Raw genomic sequence first — 16,343 nt, forward strand, 5'->3', positions numbered from 1 at the left:
AAAGTTGACTGGAGAGTCATAGATGTGATGGGAATTTTGATAAACCCGAAAATACCGAGCCCTTGTTTGGCGCTGGGCTCCCTTCACTTCCCATGGATGGGGTTGAACTTATTTTTTATGATGACCTGCATCATGAGTGCCTGTTCAATGAGATTAGCAGATAGGGCCGTGCGGCAGGGTCCTGATACCGTGTACACACCAGCTGTGGAATGCTAGCATCAGGTAGGGCAGGTGATAGGGTGATGTCAAACTTGTAGCACTGTGTGAGCAACATACTCCTTCCCTCAATTTCCCCTTTCTCTCCTGCACATCTCTGTGTCCCTATATATACCGTGAAACGTTGTTCGTCTTTCCTGACTATCTTCTTTCGGCAACTTGTAGCTCGGTCAAGCTTCCACTTTACTGTTTCTGACAAGAAGGAGCAGAGAAGTAGGCAGATCCGGCTCCTTTTACCAAGTGACAACCCGTCCTGAAAGCCAGCATGATGTCTGAGGCTGAAAAAGCTCGTATATCCCCATCTCTTCAGAGTGTTACACAAGAGGATTTAGAAGATCAGACTCCCCTTAATGGAAGTCACAGATCGAGGTACCAGAGATGGGCGGGAAGTATCAAGGGCCTCGAGGCGCGTGGCATTGAGCCGATACCAGTTGAGGAACGCCTGAAGACTAGCCCATCAGCATCATTTCATATGTTGCTTATGTGGTTCAGTATGGGGATGGCCTTGAACAATATGGTGGTTGGATCATTGGGCACGCTTGTAATGAAGCTGAGCTTTGCAGATGCTGCTCTTTGCGCAATATTTGGAAATCTTTTGGGGGGTATGGCAGTTGGGTATATGAGCACTTGGGGACCCAGAAGTGGGAATCGTACTCTTGTATGGTTCATCCGTTGCGTTTGATCTCTGTTCACCCCTGTCCCCGTTATGGACGGAAAGAAGTACATACAGCTCACTTGTTGTCGATAGATAGTTGCCCGATATTTTATGGGGTACTACCCTAGCAAGGTGTGCTGCTCGCTGAATGTGCTTACAAACTTGGGTTATGGGATGATGAATTGTATGATCGGCGGGCAGTTACTCTCAAAAATATCAGGTGGAGCCGTATCCGTCGTTGTTGGTATTATCATTGTCGCGCTTGCAAGCTTGGTGATGGCTACATTTGGAATGCAGATCTTCCAATATTATGAGAGGTATGAAGCATGCGTTGGTGCCTGCCTCTGTCAGATTCGCTGGTACTAACTCAGCAATGTGAAAACCGCAGATATGCTTGGTTCCCGCAGTTGTTGGTACTCTGCATCATCACCGGGTCGGCAGGACCACAGTTTGATTTTCAGAGTCCGTCGGTTGGATCCTCAGGCGAGGTCAATGCCAAACGTCTGGCATTCTTCTCTCTTTGTTTATCTGTAGCCCTCGCATGGGCACCGTTAGCTGCAGACTACTATGTCTACTATCCGCCGACTATTAGGCGATGGAGGACATGGTCAATGACCACGATGGGAGGATGCTTGGCTATGATCATTACTCTTCTCCTTGGAGTTGGTCTAGGAAGCGGAGTGGCGAAAAACCCAAAGTGGGCTGAAACCTATGATGGTACACCGGCGAGTCTATTGATGGCTGGTTATGGCAGACTTGGAGGCTTTGGCAAATTCTGTGCGTTCATCAATGTCGTGACAGTGGTCTCCAGTAATGCTCCCGGATCTTATTCAATGGCTATGAATTTCCAGATGCTCGGCAATGTTTGGTCGAAAATTCCACGTCCTGTCTTCACTGTTACGACGACAGTGATATACACGGCATGCGCCATTGGAGGACGAGATTTCCTATACGAGATTTTCAAGAGCTTCCTCCCCCTGATTGGTTATTGGATCATCATCTGGTTCACCATTGTTGCGGAGGAAGACCTGCTCTTTCGACGTAGCAAAGGCTATGACTGGTCCGCGTGGAACTGTCGACAGAAGCTGCCGGTAGGAGTTGCTGCTGCCCTAGCTTTTCTGGTTGGTTGGGCGGGGGCAATTGTAGGGATGGTATAGTATATCTCTGATCCATCTGCTTGAGGCCAGTGCTAACCCATTCCCTGTTTCCTGATAGGATCAAGTGTACTATACGGGGCCGATTGGGAAAGCAGTCAATGGAGGCTGTGATTTGGGAATCTGGCTCGGTTTCGGTTTCACGGCTCTCGCCTTCCCTCCACTGAGAATGTTGGAGTTGAGGGTGCTTGGACGCTGAGAGAACATTGCTTCCATGAGATGCCATCCACATGCGTTCATGGTGATCCACCTGTCTAAGATTGGAGTCATCGGTTATACATGTGGGATTTTGCTTCAGAGACCTCAGATAGATGCTTTGCACGAGATTGCTGAAGGTAAGACTTCCAGTCAATAAGCTCTGTACGTACGTACGCATGACCGGTCATCGTACACGGTGTACCATAGACTAGACTGAAGCTGCATGTTAGAAGCTTCTCTTTTTGCTACAAAAACAGACAGACTTTTGCAAGACAGGGAATATTTACTTCATAAAGAATCAGAGTGAATATGGAAGCTATGTGCTCCAGTTGCATTGCTTATAAGTACGTATGTGTTACCTCTCATGATCTCTAACCAGTCTCCACGGTAGTAGTATATCTCTGTCTCAAGGACGTTTTCTGGTGGACTTGGCTGTTTTGGTTAATAGATCAGATAAGCTTTCACTCAGCAGAGAGTGACACATAGACCCTTCGAGGTACGTAGGCTGTAGTGATTCAATTTTATGCAAGAAAGAGATGAATGTGCTCAGTATGTGATGAAGTTAGAAGTAAATGTTAACAATCAGAAGAGGAAATGACGGGCGAAGATGAAACTAGTCCATAAGTGGATAGCTAGATCAGCTACCCAATGGTTAGGGTACAGATGTCAGCAGGTAGCAAGTACCTTGCCTATCATAGTTAATGAAAGCTCTAGATGTATTGCTATTATGTATGTTGTCTTAGAATAAGAATGTGAATATTTTCTAGCATATGGAGAACTCGACCATTTCACTTGGTGGATGCAGTTATCTAAAAGCTTCCCCTCTCATGTGTTCCTACCGAGGTCCTTCGATACTCGGCAGTGCACCTGGAATATTTAGGTTGTGGGGAAACGTTTAGGCTTGTCGATGAAGAATGGCCATCAGATCATATAGTCCTCGGTGTAGGACCTCGGCTTGCCACACTAAGACAATATTGGAACACTAGACAATGCAATATTGCCCAATAGTAGACTTTGCTATTACTCTTTAGATACTTCGTACTAAGTTTGTTTGCATAGTATAAATGGAGGGACTATGCAGAAGTAATTATGCACGGATTCTATTATGTCAAGCTAAACTTCTTGGCGAGCTGAACACGAGTTCTAACGATCCTGTGATCGTCTTTGCTCCTCCGCATCCCTTGAGATCTTATTTAACGAAGTCTAGTGCTCACCATCTTGACCGGGTTTTTGTGGTTCGAGGCTTATGAGTTCCGTGGTGAATACCCCTGTCAGATCAGCTGATATAGACTCCACGGCATACAATCCAGGTTTTGTTTGACATTCGGCGAAGCGATGGTGAACGAGAGCCAAGCCGTCACGGCCGGCATTAACAGCGGCGTTACCAATTCAGTCCCACAAGCAATTCTAGACATAACTCCTCCTCGCCAGCTTCTTCCGTATGTCCTCGCGATCCTGATAGCATATCCATTACTGGTCTCATTGCTCCGATTTCGCCGGGTACAATGGCTTCATCAAAAGTACAAGTTCCCCAACCGGGCATCCCTGGCTAAAATGACCGACGATGAGGCCTGGGAAATCCAGAAGGTGCTTTTGCAGCTGGAATTCCCGTTCCTCTATGTTAAAGCCCTCCAATTTGCTCTCTTCAGGGTGCGGCTCCTTTTTCCATTTGATTGGTTTCTTATACTTTTTTTGTGGATTATCTGGTAACCTAAATTGACCCAGTGAAGACTTACGGAATCCCCACCATCTCCGGGCTGCTCACCAAGACCAGTCAATTCTCGAATCCGGAGACATCTTACAAGCGTTACGCAGACACAAGCGCCTTGGTCCAGGAATTTATGGGCAACGCCCCATCTTCTAAGCGCACGATTACTGCGATCGCTCGAACTCGCTGGCTTCACAATGGCTATCGCACCTCGGGAAAGATTTCCGAGAATGATATGCTCTACACCCTTGGCTTGTTTGCCCTCGAACCCATCCGGTTCATCGAGAAGTACGAGTGGAGAAAGCTGACCGACCTCGAGAAGTGTGCTATCGGCACGTTCTGGAAGAGCGTCGGCGATGGTCTTGCAATCAGTTACGAGGCATTTCCATCGCATAAGACGGGATTCCGCGATGGCCTCCAGTGGCTGGAGGAGATCACGGCCTGGAGTGAAGAGTACGAAGCTAAGTACATGGTTCCCCATGCCACGAACCGGGAGACCGCGGATCAGACTACGGCCGTGCTACTGTACATGGTCCCGAAGCCGTTCCAGCAGATCGGTCTGCACTTCGTCTCGTTCATGATGGATGACCGCCTACGACGTGCGATGCTGTAAGTACAACCCAAAGACGGTTGCTCGTGTAACGACTAACCTGAGGCTAGGTATGACCCTCCCCCGGCATCATATGCCAAACTGTTCTCGTCGCTTCTGTCCGTTCGCCGCTTTGTGTTACGTTACCTGTCGCTCCCCCGGCCTTATTTCCTCCGTTTCACTGCCTTCACTGAGCAGCCGGACCGGAATGATCGCATTTTCATCACCCAGTGGGATGCGGCACCCTATTACGTCGCGCCTACTTTCCGGAACCGCTGGGGCCCTGTCGCTTGGCTTACCTGGGCTATGGGCCGGCCTCTTCCAGGCGATGAAGGCGATAAGTATTACCCCCGGGGCTACTATACACCTGATGTAGGGCCCAAGTACTTCGAAGGCAAGGGCCGAGCATCCCTGGAGGAGTACGTCCAGGACTTGAAGAGTTCACGAACAGGCCGATGTCCGTTTATTTAAGTGTGAGCACGGATAATATACGCTACTTTTGTGAAATGGCTGTTCTTTGTCGTGTTATTTGCAAAGCCGGATTTACTTTGGTATGATATAGCCCAGCTAGCGAGAGAAAAAGGATGATTTCATCCTACAGAAGATCTACGACCAAATTTTTTTTTCAATGTGCCTACCTTACCATGTTCCATAAGCTATTAAAGGTTTCATAATTTTAAGTTTTAAGATTCTTAATTGTCATATGTTCAAGCTAAAAGAACTGCCCACTCGCGCCTTTACCCTTGAACTCAACCCGGTTCTTTCCCGAGACCGATCTCGAATTCCCAACTTGCATTCACTAATGCACTAGAAAGCACAAGAATATAAACATTCTTCGCAAGGCGAGAATGGACCCAAAGGAGACACCACTTGACGTCTTCCCTCCATCAATCATATATTGTCCCTTGACTAAGTCTCCCGCCATAGAACGTATTTCATTCATGATCGCCTCAGCCTTCCATATGTAATTCCGTAGTCCCATGTTCAGAATGCATCCGCATATACAATACCTCGTCATTGGATTTGTCCAAGGCATGTGGACAAAGCTAGAGTGCTTCAATCAAGTGTCCTGACGGTGTCCGGAATTTCTGATCCAAAGGACCCTCATCTGGGACGATATGCTGTTTTGGCTGCTCTACCGCTTTAAGGGGTGATAGCATTTGATCGACTGAGTGGACGTGGGCTCCAGCGGAGTAGCCCAGCCATTATACATGTTGCCATCGAGGAAGAGTTGAAGGATCAAGAGGTAGTGCCTGAAAAGCAACCGGGCTAGGTTAAGGTGATACCTAGGTTGGAGCGGACGTGGCGAGACAGATACTTCTCAAAGATGCCGATGAGGGTGTTAAGAGTAAGCAGCTCTTGGTGATGAATATCGTAGTAGAGTAAGTAACCCTATGAATTGTTCGTATAAAGAATAGGCAAGGGGCAGCCGTCTAAGGCGGTTCTAATGGAGCTTTTTTGTACATATGCACTCGTACAGTCTGTTTGACATGTACTAAATGAACAGTTTGACAGGCTGTCGGCGCTCATGATCTCGAAGACCACCCACGATGGATGCGTTTATAAGTAGACACTTAGCTTCGGTGGCAGGACGAAAGAATTTCCCCACAAACTCTTTCATCGTATAGATAAGATTCCATATACCGCCGCCAGAAACCACAGTACGCTCATACGCACTTTGCAGCGCATCGAACTGCAGCCACTCGGTCCCCGCGCCTTCATGAACATGTCCGAAGACATGCAAGCGGGGACGAACACGCCAGAGCGTCTGCAATAAATATGTACAGCCGAGGTTGAGCAAATCTAGATGGGCGCGTGGCGGGCCGTGTGTTATGAGAATGTCGATATTAGCTGGTACCCTGTTGCCCCAGAAGTCCTCAGAGCGAGGATACTGGAAGGCCCAGTTACCCTGACGTGGTGAGTAGGGGCTGCCGTAGACTCTTAGATGGCGGCCATTACTACAGGTGATGGACACTTCTGAGTTTTGGAGATAAACTATATCTCCCCAGTCGGGAGTTTCTTCCTCAACCTTTGGACGGTGAAAATTATGATCAAGACATAGATCATGATTTCCAGCGATGACTATCTTCGTTGTATGCGGCTGTGCGCGTAGCCAGTCTAGTGTCGCTTGTATTTCTTTCAATGGCCCTGATTGAGTCAGGTCCCCTGCGTGGATAAGAATATCGCCGTCTGGAAGAGAAGGTTGGCAGTTATGTGTATCAGAGATGCATACAACTGAGACAGGGTCTTTGACTGGTTGGGCAGCGATTGTGCTCTGCCAAGTGTAAAGCTTGCGCGCGAGAAAGATGCATGGCTGCTTCATGAACTGCTGCCAGGCTGATGGGCGTGGTCGGTTGAGAAGCTCGTCGAGACTATTGCCTTGCTTCCCAAATAGTGGCATCATTAAACTGACCGTGAAAATCTTTCATAGACAGTTGAAATATGTGGATAGCTCTGTGGGATGAATATTGACTGATATATTAGATAATACGCAAAGGTGCTGTTGCCTGTTGGTGGTTGTAACTTGTCATTTTCTCATCTCAAGTGCTGCCGCTTTTACAAAATCGACACCCAACAATGTAAAGTATATACATTTGCTCCACCATTCACCGTTTTAAATAGATACTTGTGAAAAAATAAATAAATGAAAAAAAAAAAAAAATTATAAAGAATCTGATTCATTGATCTGTGCAGTCCGTGCATAGCTTGCAATTAATATGAAGCCGCGGGCCAGGTAGATACCAACATACTTTCCAAGGGGTATGACGGGGCTAGGGCATGAACTACTATAGCCCCGATATAAAACCTCATGGCTACTGGGCTATGTCTTAATCGTAGCAGACCACCCTTAGTCAGGGGGCTTGAACTCATGAATTAAGCTATACCTGGATTAAGTGGCATGCCCGCAAGCATGAGACCCAAATCCCAAGCAGCTGTGTTCATATTCTGCACGAGAATGACCAACCCACCGTCAACATGCCAACGCAAGAACTTCGCAATACTCCCTTGTCGAAAAGGAACCGCGGATGGGACTCAAGATTCAGAAATAATTTACATCCCCAATCTTCTTTCAGAATGCTTGTCTCAGTTGTCCAGAATCATTGTCAAGTTTCGGATGTTTGGCAATAAACAAACCCCTTACATTATATGAAAGTACTGTACTTCTAACATGAGTATGATTTTGGTGGGATGATGGAGTCGAACATTGGATGTTTTGCCCCACTGTCCTACCAAGCTCGCCCCCTTGTGTTATCAAAGGATAGGATGCCATGTTTTCCTATGGTCATGACTGGTTTCAGGGGTTATACTCACAGTGCAACCAGAAACATGGGTTGGCAGTAGGCTTCAGTGTATAGGACATAATAATACGTAATGCCGCCCTGGAATTGTCCTCGAGCTCATCAGCAGCCACGCTACTCTATGATAGTACGACAGCAATGCCTTGACCTTTCGAAGAGCCCTCCTCGTTTCGGAACAGCCTAGCATATGTAGACCTGAGTCTTGATTTTCTATTGCGATATTTTTGTAGGTATATGAGTGTAAATACAGTATGTTTAAGAAGATAATGTTCTATTCTGCGACCGCAGTTGGCATGGTTCAATATACCAACATGATGCAGGACGCTCCAATACCCTCCACTGCAGAATCTCGACGCCCTAGCGTTGCATCAAATACAACCACCGCTCCTTTTTGGTGAGGAATTTCCACAGCATAGGTACTAACGGCGGGCGCCATCGCCTCGTTCTCGCTCTCAACATGCGAGCCCTCATAGAACCGGGGAAAGCCAGCCCCTGGTTCAATGACAATCAGGACGTTGTAAGTGCCTTTCTCGACCCGGGGCTTGTAGATTGACGTTCCCTTCGGACGATCGTGGTATTGAACGAACCACCGATTCAAGCACGGCCTATCTTCTAGAATTGCGATGGACGGTTTGATTACCTGAAACAGGAGTTAGATCTAGCTGTTGGCAGTGCCCTACATTCGCTTACAATGTCAAAATAGAACATCACTGCATCGCATTCGGCGTTCCAGTGTAACTGGATCTGTCGGTCCCGTTGTTGTATAGTATCCCGTTTCTTCTCCAACTCCTGCTGAACATCCGAAACGAGTTTGTCGCCGATGTGCCCCGCAACGACAATGCCTGACACCTCAAGATCTTTATCTAAGTCAAAGTTCTCGGACATATTGGTTGATGGTTAACGTTGATGGTTGTTCGAATCAAGGTGGGGTTAGGTGGGAAGTGGCACTGCGCCATGATGCAAGGGGGGTTGCCCAGTCAGTGCGCGAGTATATGTACAACGGGGTGAATCAATAAAGGTTCAAATTATGAGAGCAGAGGGAAAGATATTCTCTACGTGTAATGTATTTTATTTGCTATCCTTGGTACATTCGTGTCTAAGTGGTTAGTGGTGGCTACTGTAGGGCTAGATCTTTTCCAATCTACACTGTATGCATGCAACTGAAAGCGGTATATACGTGGACTAGGCCAAGTGATGTGCTCAGGTCGTGGCGAGAATGTTCGGGCACCGATCGTAGACTCTATCTCAGTAACACTTATACCCCGCATATGATGGCGCTTGGCTTCTTTGTATGAGGTCTAGAAACTGAGCCGAAGTCACTGTACCACTGAGCTGTACGTCATACGTACAAGCCAGTCCTTCACGTGACACTCGCCTCGAGTACGAATTTGAGCCTGTTACGATAGGCTTCCGTGTAATTAAAGGATGCCCGCAGTGGTTTCAAACTTTGGAAACAATGAGAAGCAGATTACGTTGGGACTAACAAGGGCTAATTGTTGCCAATCAAGAGCAGGCGGCCTAAGGCAACTTTCTACTAGTCAATTAGTAAGCAACAACGGTGATACCAACCAATGGGAGAGCATGACAGCAGCTCATGCCAGTACTACAAGTTAGGATCCATCGTCACTCTCCGAGCTTAGGAGCAATCCCGCGTACCAAAGTTTCCCCCGCAACTCCCGAACGTCGATCTACTGCCTGTCTTCCACAATCAACTTAATTATTCATATAGACCCTGTGCTCCTTTACTTTTCAGCGTTCCAGGAATCCCGCACACTCGCCATCGCCGCTATGGTATCCCCCAGTCCCGAGGGTGCCTCGAGCAACTTCCCTCAGGATCCTTCCGAATTCGACAGCGACCCGCGCATTTCCTTCTCGAAACTGGACGACAAGTTCATTTTGGAAACAGATGATGGTCAGGAGTTTGAATACGATACGGCTTTGAAGCGATGGATTCCGACGGTGTGTGCGCGCTTTCTCTCCAGCTGGTGATTCCTGTTGTGTTTTTCCGGCTGTTGAAATCCTGCTCTGCTGTTGTTTTCTATTGCGACTGCGCGTGAAAGCGCCCAAGAACCTTCTTCCGTTGCAAATATGCTGGGATAGCTATGACTGCAAGGACTTTGGATGGTTCGTGAAACTGATCTCGTGGTGGGCGCCGCTTTTGCGCGCCCGTGGGTATTCTCCAGGTAGATGAACAACTGCTCCGACAACAACAAGAAGCCTATAAAGTTGAGGGCGTAGATGACAATGACGAAGTCACGGCATCGCAACTCAAGAAAAAACGCAAGCAACAAGCGACAAAAGACGAGGTTAGTGGGGTATTCACCTTTGGCTTATGTCGCAAGCCTGGGGGGACTAACATTGGTGGATTCTACTCAGGGGAACGGCCAAAAACCGAAGAAACAGCGCGTTAACACAGCGGTCTATGTCACATCCATTCCTCTTGACGCTGACTTTGAAGAAATCCGATATGTCTTTTCTAAGTGTGGCGTCATCGCCGAGGAAATCGACAGCGGCCGCCCACGGATTAAGATGTACATGGATGATGATGGAAAATTCAAGGGTGAAGCTCTCGTTGTGTTCTTTCGCCCGGAATCTGTCAACCTTGCAATCCAGATGCTGGATGACTCGGATTTCAGGTTAGGAGTAACGGGGCCGCAGGGACCTATGCGGGTTCAACCTGCAGATTTCTCTTACAAAAGCCAACAAGAGGCACCGACCAAGACCAGCGCGAAGGACAAGAGAAAGATCATTCAAAGGACCCAGAGATTAAATAAGTATGAAACTTACAAGTACGAATGGTCATTTGGCAGGAGAGACTTGCTAATGTGGTGGAACAGCAAACTTGCCGATTGGGATGATGACGAACCGTCTGCTTTACCAGAGACCAACTCTAAGTTTGAAAAAGTCGTCATCTTGAAGCATATGTTCACTCTGAAAGAACTCGATGTATGGATCTTTTTTCTTTCTTGTTTCCCCCCCGTGTCCTGCTTGCATCTACTGACAATGCCACTAGGATGACCCAGCAGCCATCCTTGACATCAAGGAGGACATCCGTGATGAGTGTTCGAAACTGGGAGAGGTGACGAATGTGGTCCTTTACGATAAGGAAACCGATGGAGTAGTTAGTGTCAAGTTCCAAGACCCAGAGGCTGCAAGAAACTGTGTAAAGGTATGTATATTGGCTCAAATGTCCTTTGGGGACAAGAAACTACTTGTCTGGATAGTGCTAACGATCGTGCTCTGCAGCTCATGGATGGCCGGTACTTCGCTGGGACCCGCGTTGAGGCTTACATCTCCGATGGTAGCGAGCGATTCAAGAAGAGCAACGAGAAACGAGCGGCTCTTGAGGACTTGGCGGAGAGGGGATTGGATGCTGATGAGGATGAGGAAGAGAAGCAGCGTTTGGTTGAATTTGGCACTTGGCTCGAGAGCTCTCATACTGTGGAGAACACGGCCAAATGAGGGACTTGACGATCTGGCAGTTGTGCTATGTCACCTCTAGCTTAAGGAACCTACTTCAGTACTGTGTGCGAACCGTTGGGACCCTCCACCGGTGCTGAGCTGCGGAGTCCATTTCCAGAAAGCTTCATGTACTATACCTACTCTGGGGAATGTAGAGTTGTATTTAATCCGCGATCGATTTATATGTTGGTGTACTCCATATGCGATGACAAGGTCCGAATCAACTATTTTCTCAGAAGTATTACTTGGACTAGTTCACTAGTGGGGGACCAGTGGCTTGAACCCGCCAACTCAATTGTGGTTCGCTCCTGCAGTCTCGTGACAGCGCTAACCGGAATAGGGGAAGAGCCCCTATTTACCTGCCGAAAAATAAACTAAGCCAATGTTGACTTGTTGATCCCCTGACGCCCGCACAACGAACAACTTGACGTTCCTCACCGCTCAACTTCAAGGCCATCTTTCCTCCTTCTCTCTTCTCCTCTTCCTTTTACCTACTCCCCGTCGACTGTCTCCCCCAGTCTATCCAACAACCCTTCTCCAACGACCTCTTCGCCGTTTTCAAACCCACCTTTTCCTACCAACAACGCCAATATCCCCTCCACAATGCGTGAGATCGTATGTTGCTCCCTACCCCCGGTCCCCCCTCTTCAGACGCGTTTTTCGGGGATACCCCCCCCCCTGATAGGGACCCCACCCGTTCTCCAATACTACAAGGTTGCTGACGGAGTTTGTTTCATCATATAGGTTCACCTTCAGACCGGCCAGTGTGTAAGTTCGACTACGATTTGACGTCTAGCAGGACCATGGCGACGGATACTAAACGTATGTTGGTGATAGGGTAACCAAATAGGTGCCGCTTTCTGGTATGTCTCAATGCCTTCGAGTTAGTATGCTTTGGACCAAGGAACTCCTCAAAAGCATGATCTCGGATGTGTCCTGTTATATCTGCCACATGTTTGCTAACAACTTTGCAGGCAAACCATCTCTGGCGAGCACGGCCTTGACGGCTCCGGTGTGTAAGTACAGCCTGTATACACCTCGAACGAACGACGACCATATGGCATTAGAAGTTGGAATGGATCTGACGGCAAGGATAGTTACAATGGCTCCTCCGATCTCCAGCTGGAGCGTATGAACGTCTACTTCAACGAGGTGCGTACCTCAAAATTTCAGCATCTATGAAAACGCTTTGCAACTCCTGACCGCTTCTCCAGGCCAGCGGAAACAAGTATGTCCCTCGTGCCGTCCTCGTTGATCTTGAGCCTGGTACCATGGACGCCGTCCGTGCCGGTCCCTTCGGTCAGCTCTTCCGTCCCGACAACTTCGTTTTCGGCCAGTCCGGTGCTGGTAACAACTGGGCCAAGGGTCACTACACCGAGGGTGCCGAACTCGTTGACCAGGTTGTCGATGTTGTCCGTCGCGAGGCTGAGGGCTGCGACTGCCTCCAGGGTTTCCAGATTACCCACTCCCTCGGTGGTGGTACCGGTGCCGGTATGGGTACTCTCCTGATCTCCAAGATCCGTGAGGAGTTCCCCGACCGTATGATGGCCACCTTCTCCGTTGTCCCCTCCCCCAAGGTCTCCGACACCGTTGTTGAGCCCTACAACGCCACTCTTTCCGTCCACCAGCTTGTTGAGCACTCCGACGAGACCTTCTGTATCGACAACGAGGCTCTGTATGACATTTGCATGCGCACCCTCAAGCTCTCCAACCCCTCTTACGGTGACCTGAACCACCTGGTCTCTGCTGTCATGTCTGGCGTGACCACCTGTCTCCGTTTCCCCGGTCAGCTCAACTCTGATCTTCGCAAGTTGGCCGTCAACATGGTTCCTTTCCCTCGTCTTCACTTCTTCATGGTTGGCTTCGCTCCTCTGACCAGCCGCGGTGCCCACTCTTTCCGTGCCGTCTCCGTTCCTGAGTTGACCCAGCAGATGTTCGACCCCAAGAACATGATGGCTGCTTCTGACTTCCGTAACGGTCGTTACCTCACCTGCTCTGCTATCTTGTATGTGGCCCTATTTTCTATTGTTCTATCCTCTGTTGTTTGAAAACTGACCTTTCGATAGCCGCGGAAAGGTCTCCATGAAGGAGGTTGAGGACCAGATGCGCAACATCCAGAGCAAGAACCAGACCTACTTCGTCGAGTGGATCCCCAACAACATCCAGACCGCCCTGTGCTCCATTCCTCCCCGTGGTCTCAAGATGTCCTCCACCTTCATTGGAAACTCCACCTCCATCCAGGAGCTCTTCAAGCGTGTCGGCGACCAGTTCACTGCTATGTTCCGTCGCAAGGCTTTCTTGCATTGGTACACTGGTGAGGGTATGGACGAGATGGAGTTCACTGAGGCTGAGAGCAACATGAACGACCTTGTCTCCGAGTACCAGCAGTACCAGGATGCCTCCATCTCCGAGGGCGAGGAGGAATAGTAAGGATTCCCATTGGCCCTGCTCTCGTGTATTTGTGCTAACCAGTTTGCAGCCTCGAGGAGGAGGAGCCCCTTGAGCACGAGGAGTAAATAGCTTCCAGTCACTAAAGACTCGGATTGATATCTGGCAGCAATACCCTTGATAAGTCCACGTTCTCTGTGGCTCTGGCCTGGTTCACGGGTCATGGTCATTACATTATTTTGTCAGAGCGTTTTTAATAACTTTCCTGTTCTTAATTTCGAAAGGCCTGTAGAGCCCTTGAGACTATTGAAATCCAACAGCACATAGTTCAAAAGCAATCAACTGGTGCAGTATCCTGTACAGCCCTCGTCCAAGTACAATCAAGTACCTACTCTTCTTCACAATACTATCACTCATTCCAACGGTGGCGTATCTGCAAAATACGAGTTTGGCGACGTCTCCACAGCATATCGATGCCCTCTGACATCGGCCTTTTCCGCTGCCGCCCGAATCTCCCGCAGATCTTGCATACCCAACTCCACCTCCAATGCCCCCATATTCTCATTAAAGTAGTCAATACTCTTCGTCCCTGGTATGGGGATGACATTGTCGCCTTGCGCCAACAACCACGCCAGCGCCAATTGGCCTACCGTTATGCCATTCCGGGCAGCAATAGTATGCAACTTCTCAGCCAGCTCTAGATTCTTGTGGAAGTTCTCTGGAAAGAAACGTGGTATTCCCCTTCGAAAATCCCCCTCTTCTAGGTCGTCAGGACTCTTCAGCCGGCCGGACAATAGCCCCCGGCTCAAAGGCGAGTATGCCACAAGCGCGACGCCGAGTTCCTTGGTGGTGTTCAGGAGGTCAGTCTTGGGCTTTTCGACGTCCAACGCGAAAAGACTGTATTCCATCTGAATTGCGGCGATGGGGTGCACAGCGTGAGCCCTCCGAAGAGTCTGAGGCGACACTTCCGAAAGACCAATATGGCGAACTTTCCCTTCGCTACAATAAAACCTCATTACCAATCAACATCTAGCCCGAAAGAGAAGAGGGAAGGGGAACCCACCGAACCAGTCCCACCAGCCCCTCCACGGTCTTCTCAATCGGAACTGCCGTATCAACCCGATGCACATAGTACAAGTCGATATAACTCGTCTGAAGCTTCTCCAGACTCCTTTCGCAACACTCTCGCGCATACGCTGCATCATTTCTCCCCGGTCCGCCACCCACCTGCCCGAATTTCGTCGCCAGAACTATATCTTTCCGTTTGTCGGGATTCAGCGCCAGCCACTTGCCGATTAATTCCTCATTGTCGCCGTAGTTGTTCGCTGTATCCCAGAAGCGTTGCCCGGTGGCGTAGACGTGGTCTAGGAAGGCGAGGCGTTTGGAGTCCGGTTCGGGTGTGTTGGTGTAGTATGCGCTGAGGGACATTGCCCCGTAACCGATGGGGGTTACAGGGGTTTTCTGCTCGAGAAGTCTCGGTGAGCAGGGCATGGTGTTCTATTCTTTATTTCTTGTTGTTCAGATATTTGAGGAGGTGGGCTACATATATTGTAGCTCGATAAGGGTCGAGATAGTATAATTCAGTGATATTAGGGACCGTATTGTTCGGCTTCTATATATCAGAGAAATCAGTGGTTTACTAATTACTCCTACCTTGAGTATCCGATCCCGAATCCTTCGGGATGTGAAGCCGATTGCTTGGTAATGTTGAGTATGCGGGGTTCTTAGGGCTGAGCTAGTTGGAGCAAGTGCTCCCTTTTGTAGTTCTGCATTGGGATTAGTTGATGCTCGTATTGAGTTGGTACCTTTTTTCCTTTCGGACCCTTCCCAGTTTGGTTGTACAGTTGCCGTTTTGGGCCTGGATCGGTGCCGCTTTTCAGTTATCTGAATTGTGGGCAAAAAGGTAAAAAGTGCGTGTGCTGAGTGTCCAAGGAGTTGAAGGTGTTAGTACTAATTTGTAGTAGATACATTTCTGTTAATGTGTACTCACTAAGATTCTAGTATTAGCTATGAACTGAATAGAAGAAGATCTCTATATTGAAGATCATAGAAATGCCCTGTAGCTGTAATTTACTGTTCTATGTATTTTTGCTGTCAAAACTTGTAGGAACTATTCTTTGCGATATCGGTATCCCATAGAGCTGAAGGGCCTCTAGTATTCTTTTTTCCAGACTCATGCAGGAACACATTTATAATCAATCTCCCGCGTCTATAAACTCGGTAAGATTTATGCTTACTCTACTTCAGTCTTTTCTGGCCCCATCAATCTTGACGAAGCTGACGACCTTCTTAGCCGAACCTTATTTCCAGAGTCACCAATTCAATGTCTTGTCTTGTTCCCTACTATTAATCACCTAGATGTTCACTTCCAAGTGCAGATAGAGCCATGAATGTCTACTTCAACGAGGTTGACAACAACTGGGCAAAAGGGCTACACATCTCGAGTCGGACACTAGAATCTCTTCCATAATCTTACATCATCGCATAGTTGCTATATTAAGGATGCTTACTTTCGTCTCAAGTTTAGCCCAGGCTGCAGGGTGAGACGCCTAAGATGACGCATCCACAAAGCTTCACATCGCCCTAACCTATACTGTATTAGGGCTACTTTACCCCCTGGGATCGTCGTTCGACACGGTCATGGATGATCCAGTCTGATTATTTAGAAGGCCTA

The 16,343-nt window shown here is 48.4% G+C and overlaps 6 protein-coding genes across 6 annotated transcripts; 4 read left to right on the forward strand and 2 right to left on the reverse strand.

Moving 5' to 3' along the window:
- Positions 1–484: 484 nt before the first annotated feature.
- Positions 485–2,224, forward strand: AO090038000321 (purine-cytosine permease family protein; the record flags this gene model as incomplete). Its single annotated transcript, XM_001825207.3, has 4 exons — positions 485–874; positions 965–1,188; positions 1,260–2,022; positions 2,087–2,224. The coding sequence occupies 4 exons, from the start codon at positions 485–487 to the stop codon at positions 2,222–2,224; spliced, it is 1,515 nt and encodes a 504-aa protein (XP_001825259.3).
- A 1,942-nt stretch (positions 2,225–4,166) lies between these two features.
- AO090038000320 (uncharacterized protein) lies at positions 4,167–4,991 on the forward strand (the record flags this gene model as incomplete). Its single annotated transcript, XM_001825206.3, has 2 exons — positions 4,167–4,540; positions 4,592–4,991. The coding sequence occupies 2 exons, from the start codon at positions 4,167–4,169 to the stop codon at positions 4,989–4,991; spliced, it is 774 nt and encodes a 257-aa protein (XP_001825258.3).
- A 1,024-nt stretch (positions 4,992–6,015) lies between these two features.
- On the reverse strand, positions 6,016–6,921 carry AO090038000319 (uncharacterized protein; the record flags this gene model as incomplete). The annotated part of the gene is made up of 1 exon (XM_001825205.1): positions 6,016–6,921. One exon carries the CDS (start codon positions 6,919–6,921, stop codon positions 6,016–6,018), a length of 906 nt encoding a protein of 301 aa, XP_001825257.1.
- Positions 6,922–8,133: 1,212 nt separating this feature from the next.
- AO090038000318 (U2 snRNP complex subunit CUS2) lies at positions 8,134–11,281 on the forward strand (the record flags this gene model as incomplete). The annotated part of the gene is made up of 5 exons (XM_023238342.1): positions 8,134–8,213; positions 9,460–9,778; positions 10,196–10,765; positions 10,833–10,988; positions 11,066–11,281. 5 exons carry the CDS (start codon positions 8,134–8,136, stop codon positions 11,279–11,281), a joined length of 1,341 nt encoding a protein of 446 aa, XP_023093090.1.
- A 603-nt stretch (positions 11,282–11,884) lies between these two features.
- Positions 11,885–13,797, forward strand: AO090038000317 (tubulin beta chain; the record flags this gene model as incomplete). The annotated part of the gene is made up of 8 exons (XM_001825203.3): positions 11,885–11,896; positions 12,026–12,049; positions 12,119–12,144; positions 12,256–12,297; positions 12,379–12,433; positions 12,496–13,286; positions 13,348–13,707; positions 13,761–13,797. 8 exons carry the CDS (start codon positions 11,885–11,887, stop codon positions 13,795–13,797), a joined length of 1,347 nt encoding a protein of 448 aa, XP_001825255.1.
- A 285-nt stretch (positions 13,798–14,082) lies between these two features.
- On the reverse strand, positions 14,083–15,160 carry AO090038000316 (uncharacterized protein; the record flags this gene model as incomplete). Its single annotated transcript, XM_001825202.3, has 2 exons — positions 14,083–14,668; positions 14,733–15,160. 2 exons carry the CDS (start codon positions 15,158–15,160, stop codon positions 14,083–14,085), a joined length of 1,014 nt encoding a protein of 337 aa, XP_001825254.1.
- Between the last annotated feature and the right edge of the window lie 1,183 nt (positions 15,161–16,343).

Source organism: Aspergillus oryzae, chromosome 6 (genome assembly GCF_000184455.2).
Source record: "Aspergillus oryzae RIB40 DNA, chromosome 6".
NCBI lineage: Eukaryota > Fungi > Ascomycota > Eurotiomycetes > Eurotiales > Aspergillaceae > Aspergillus > Aspergillus oryzae.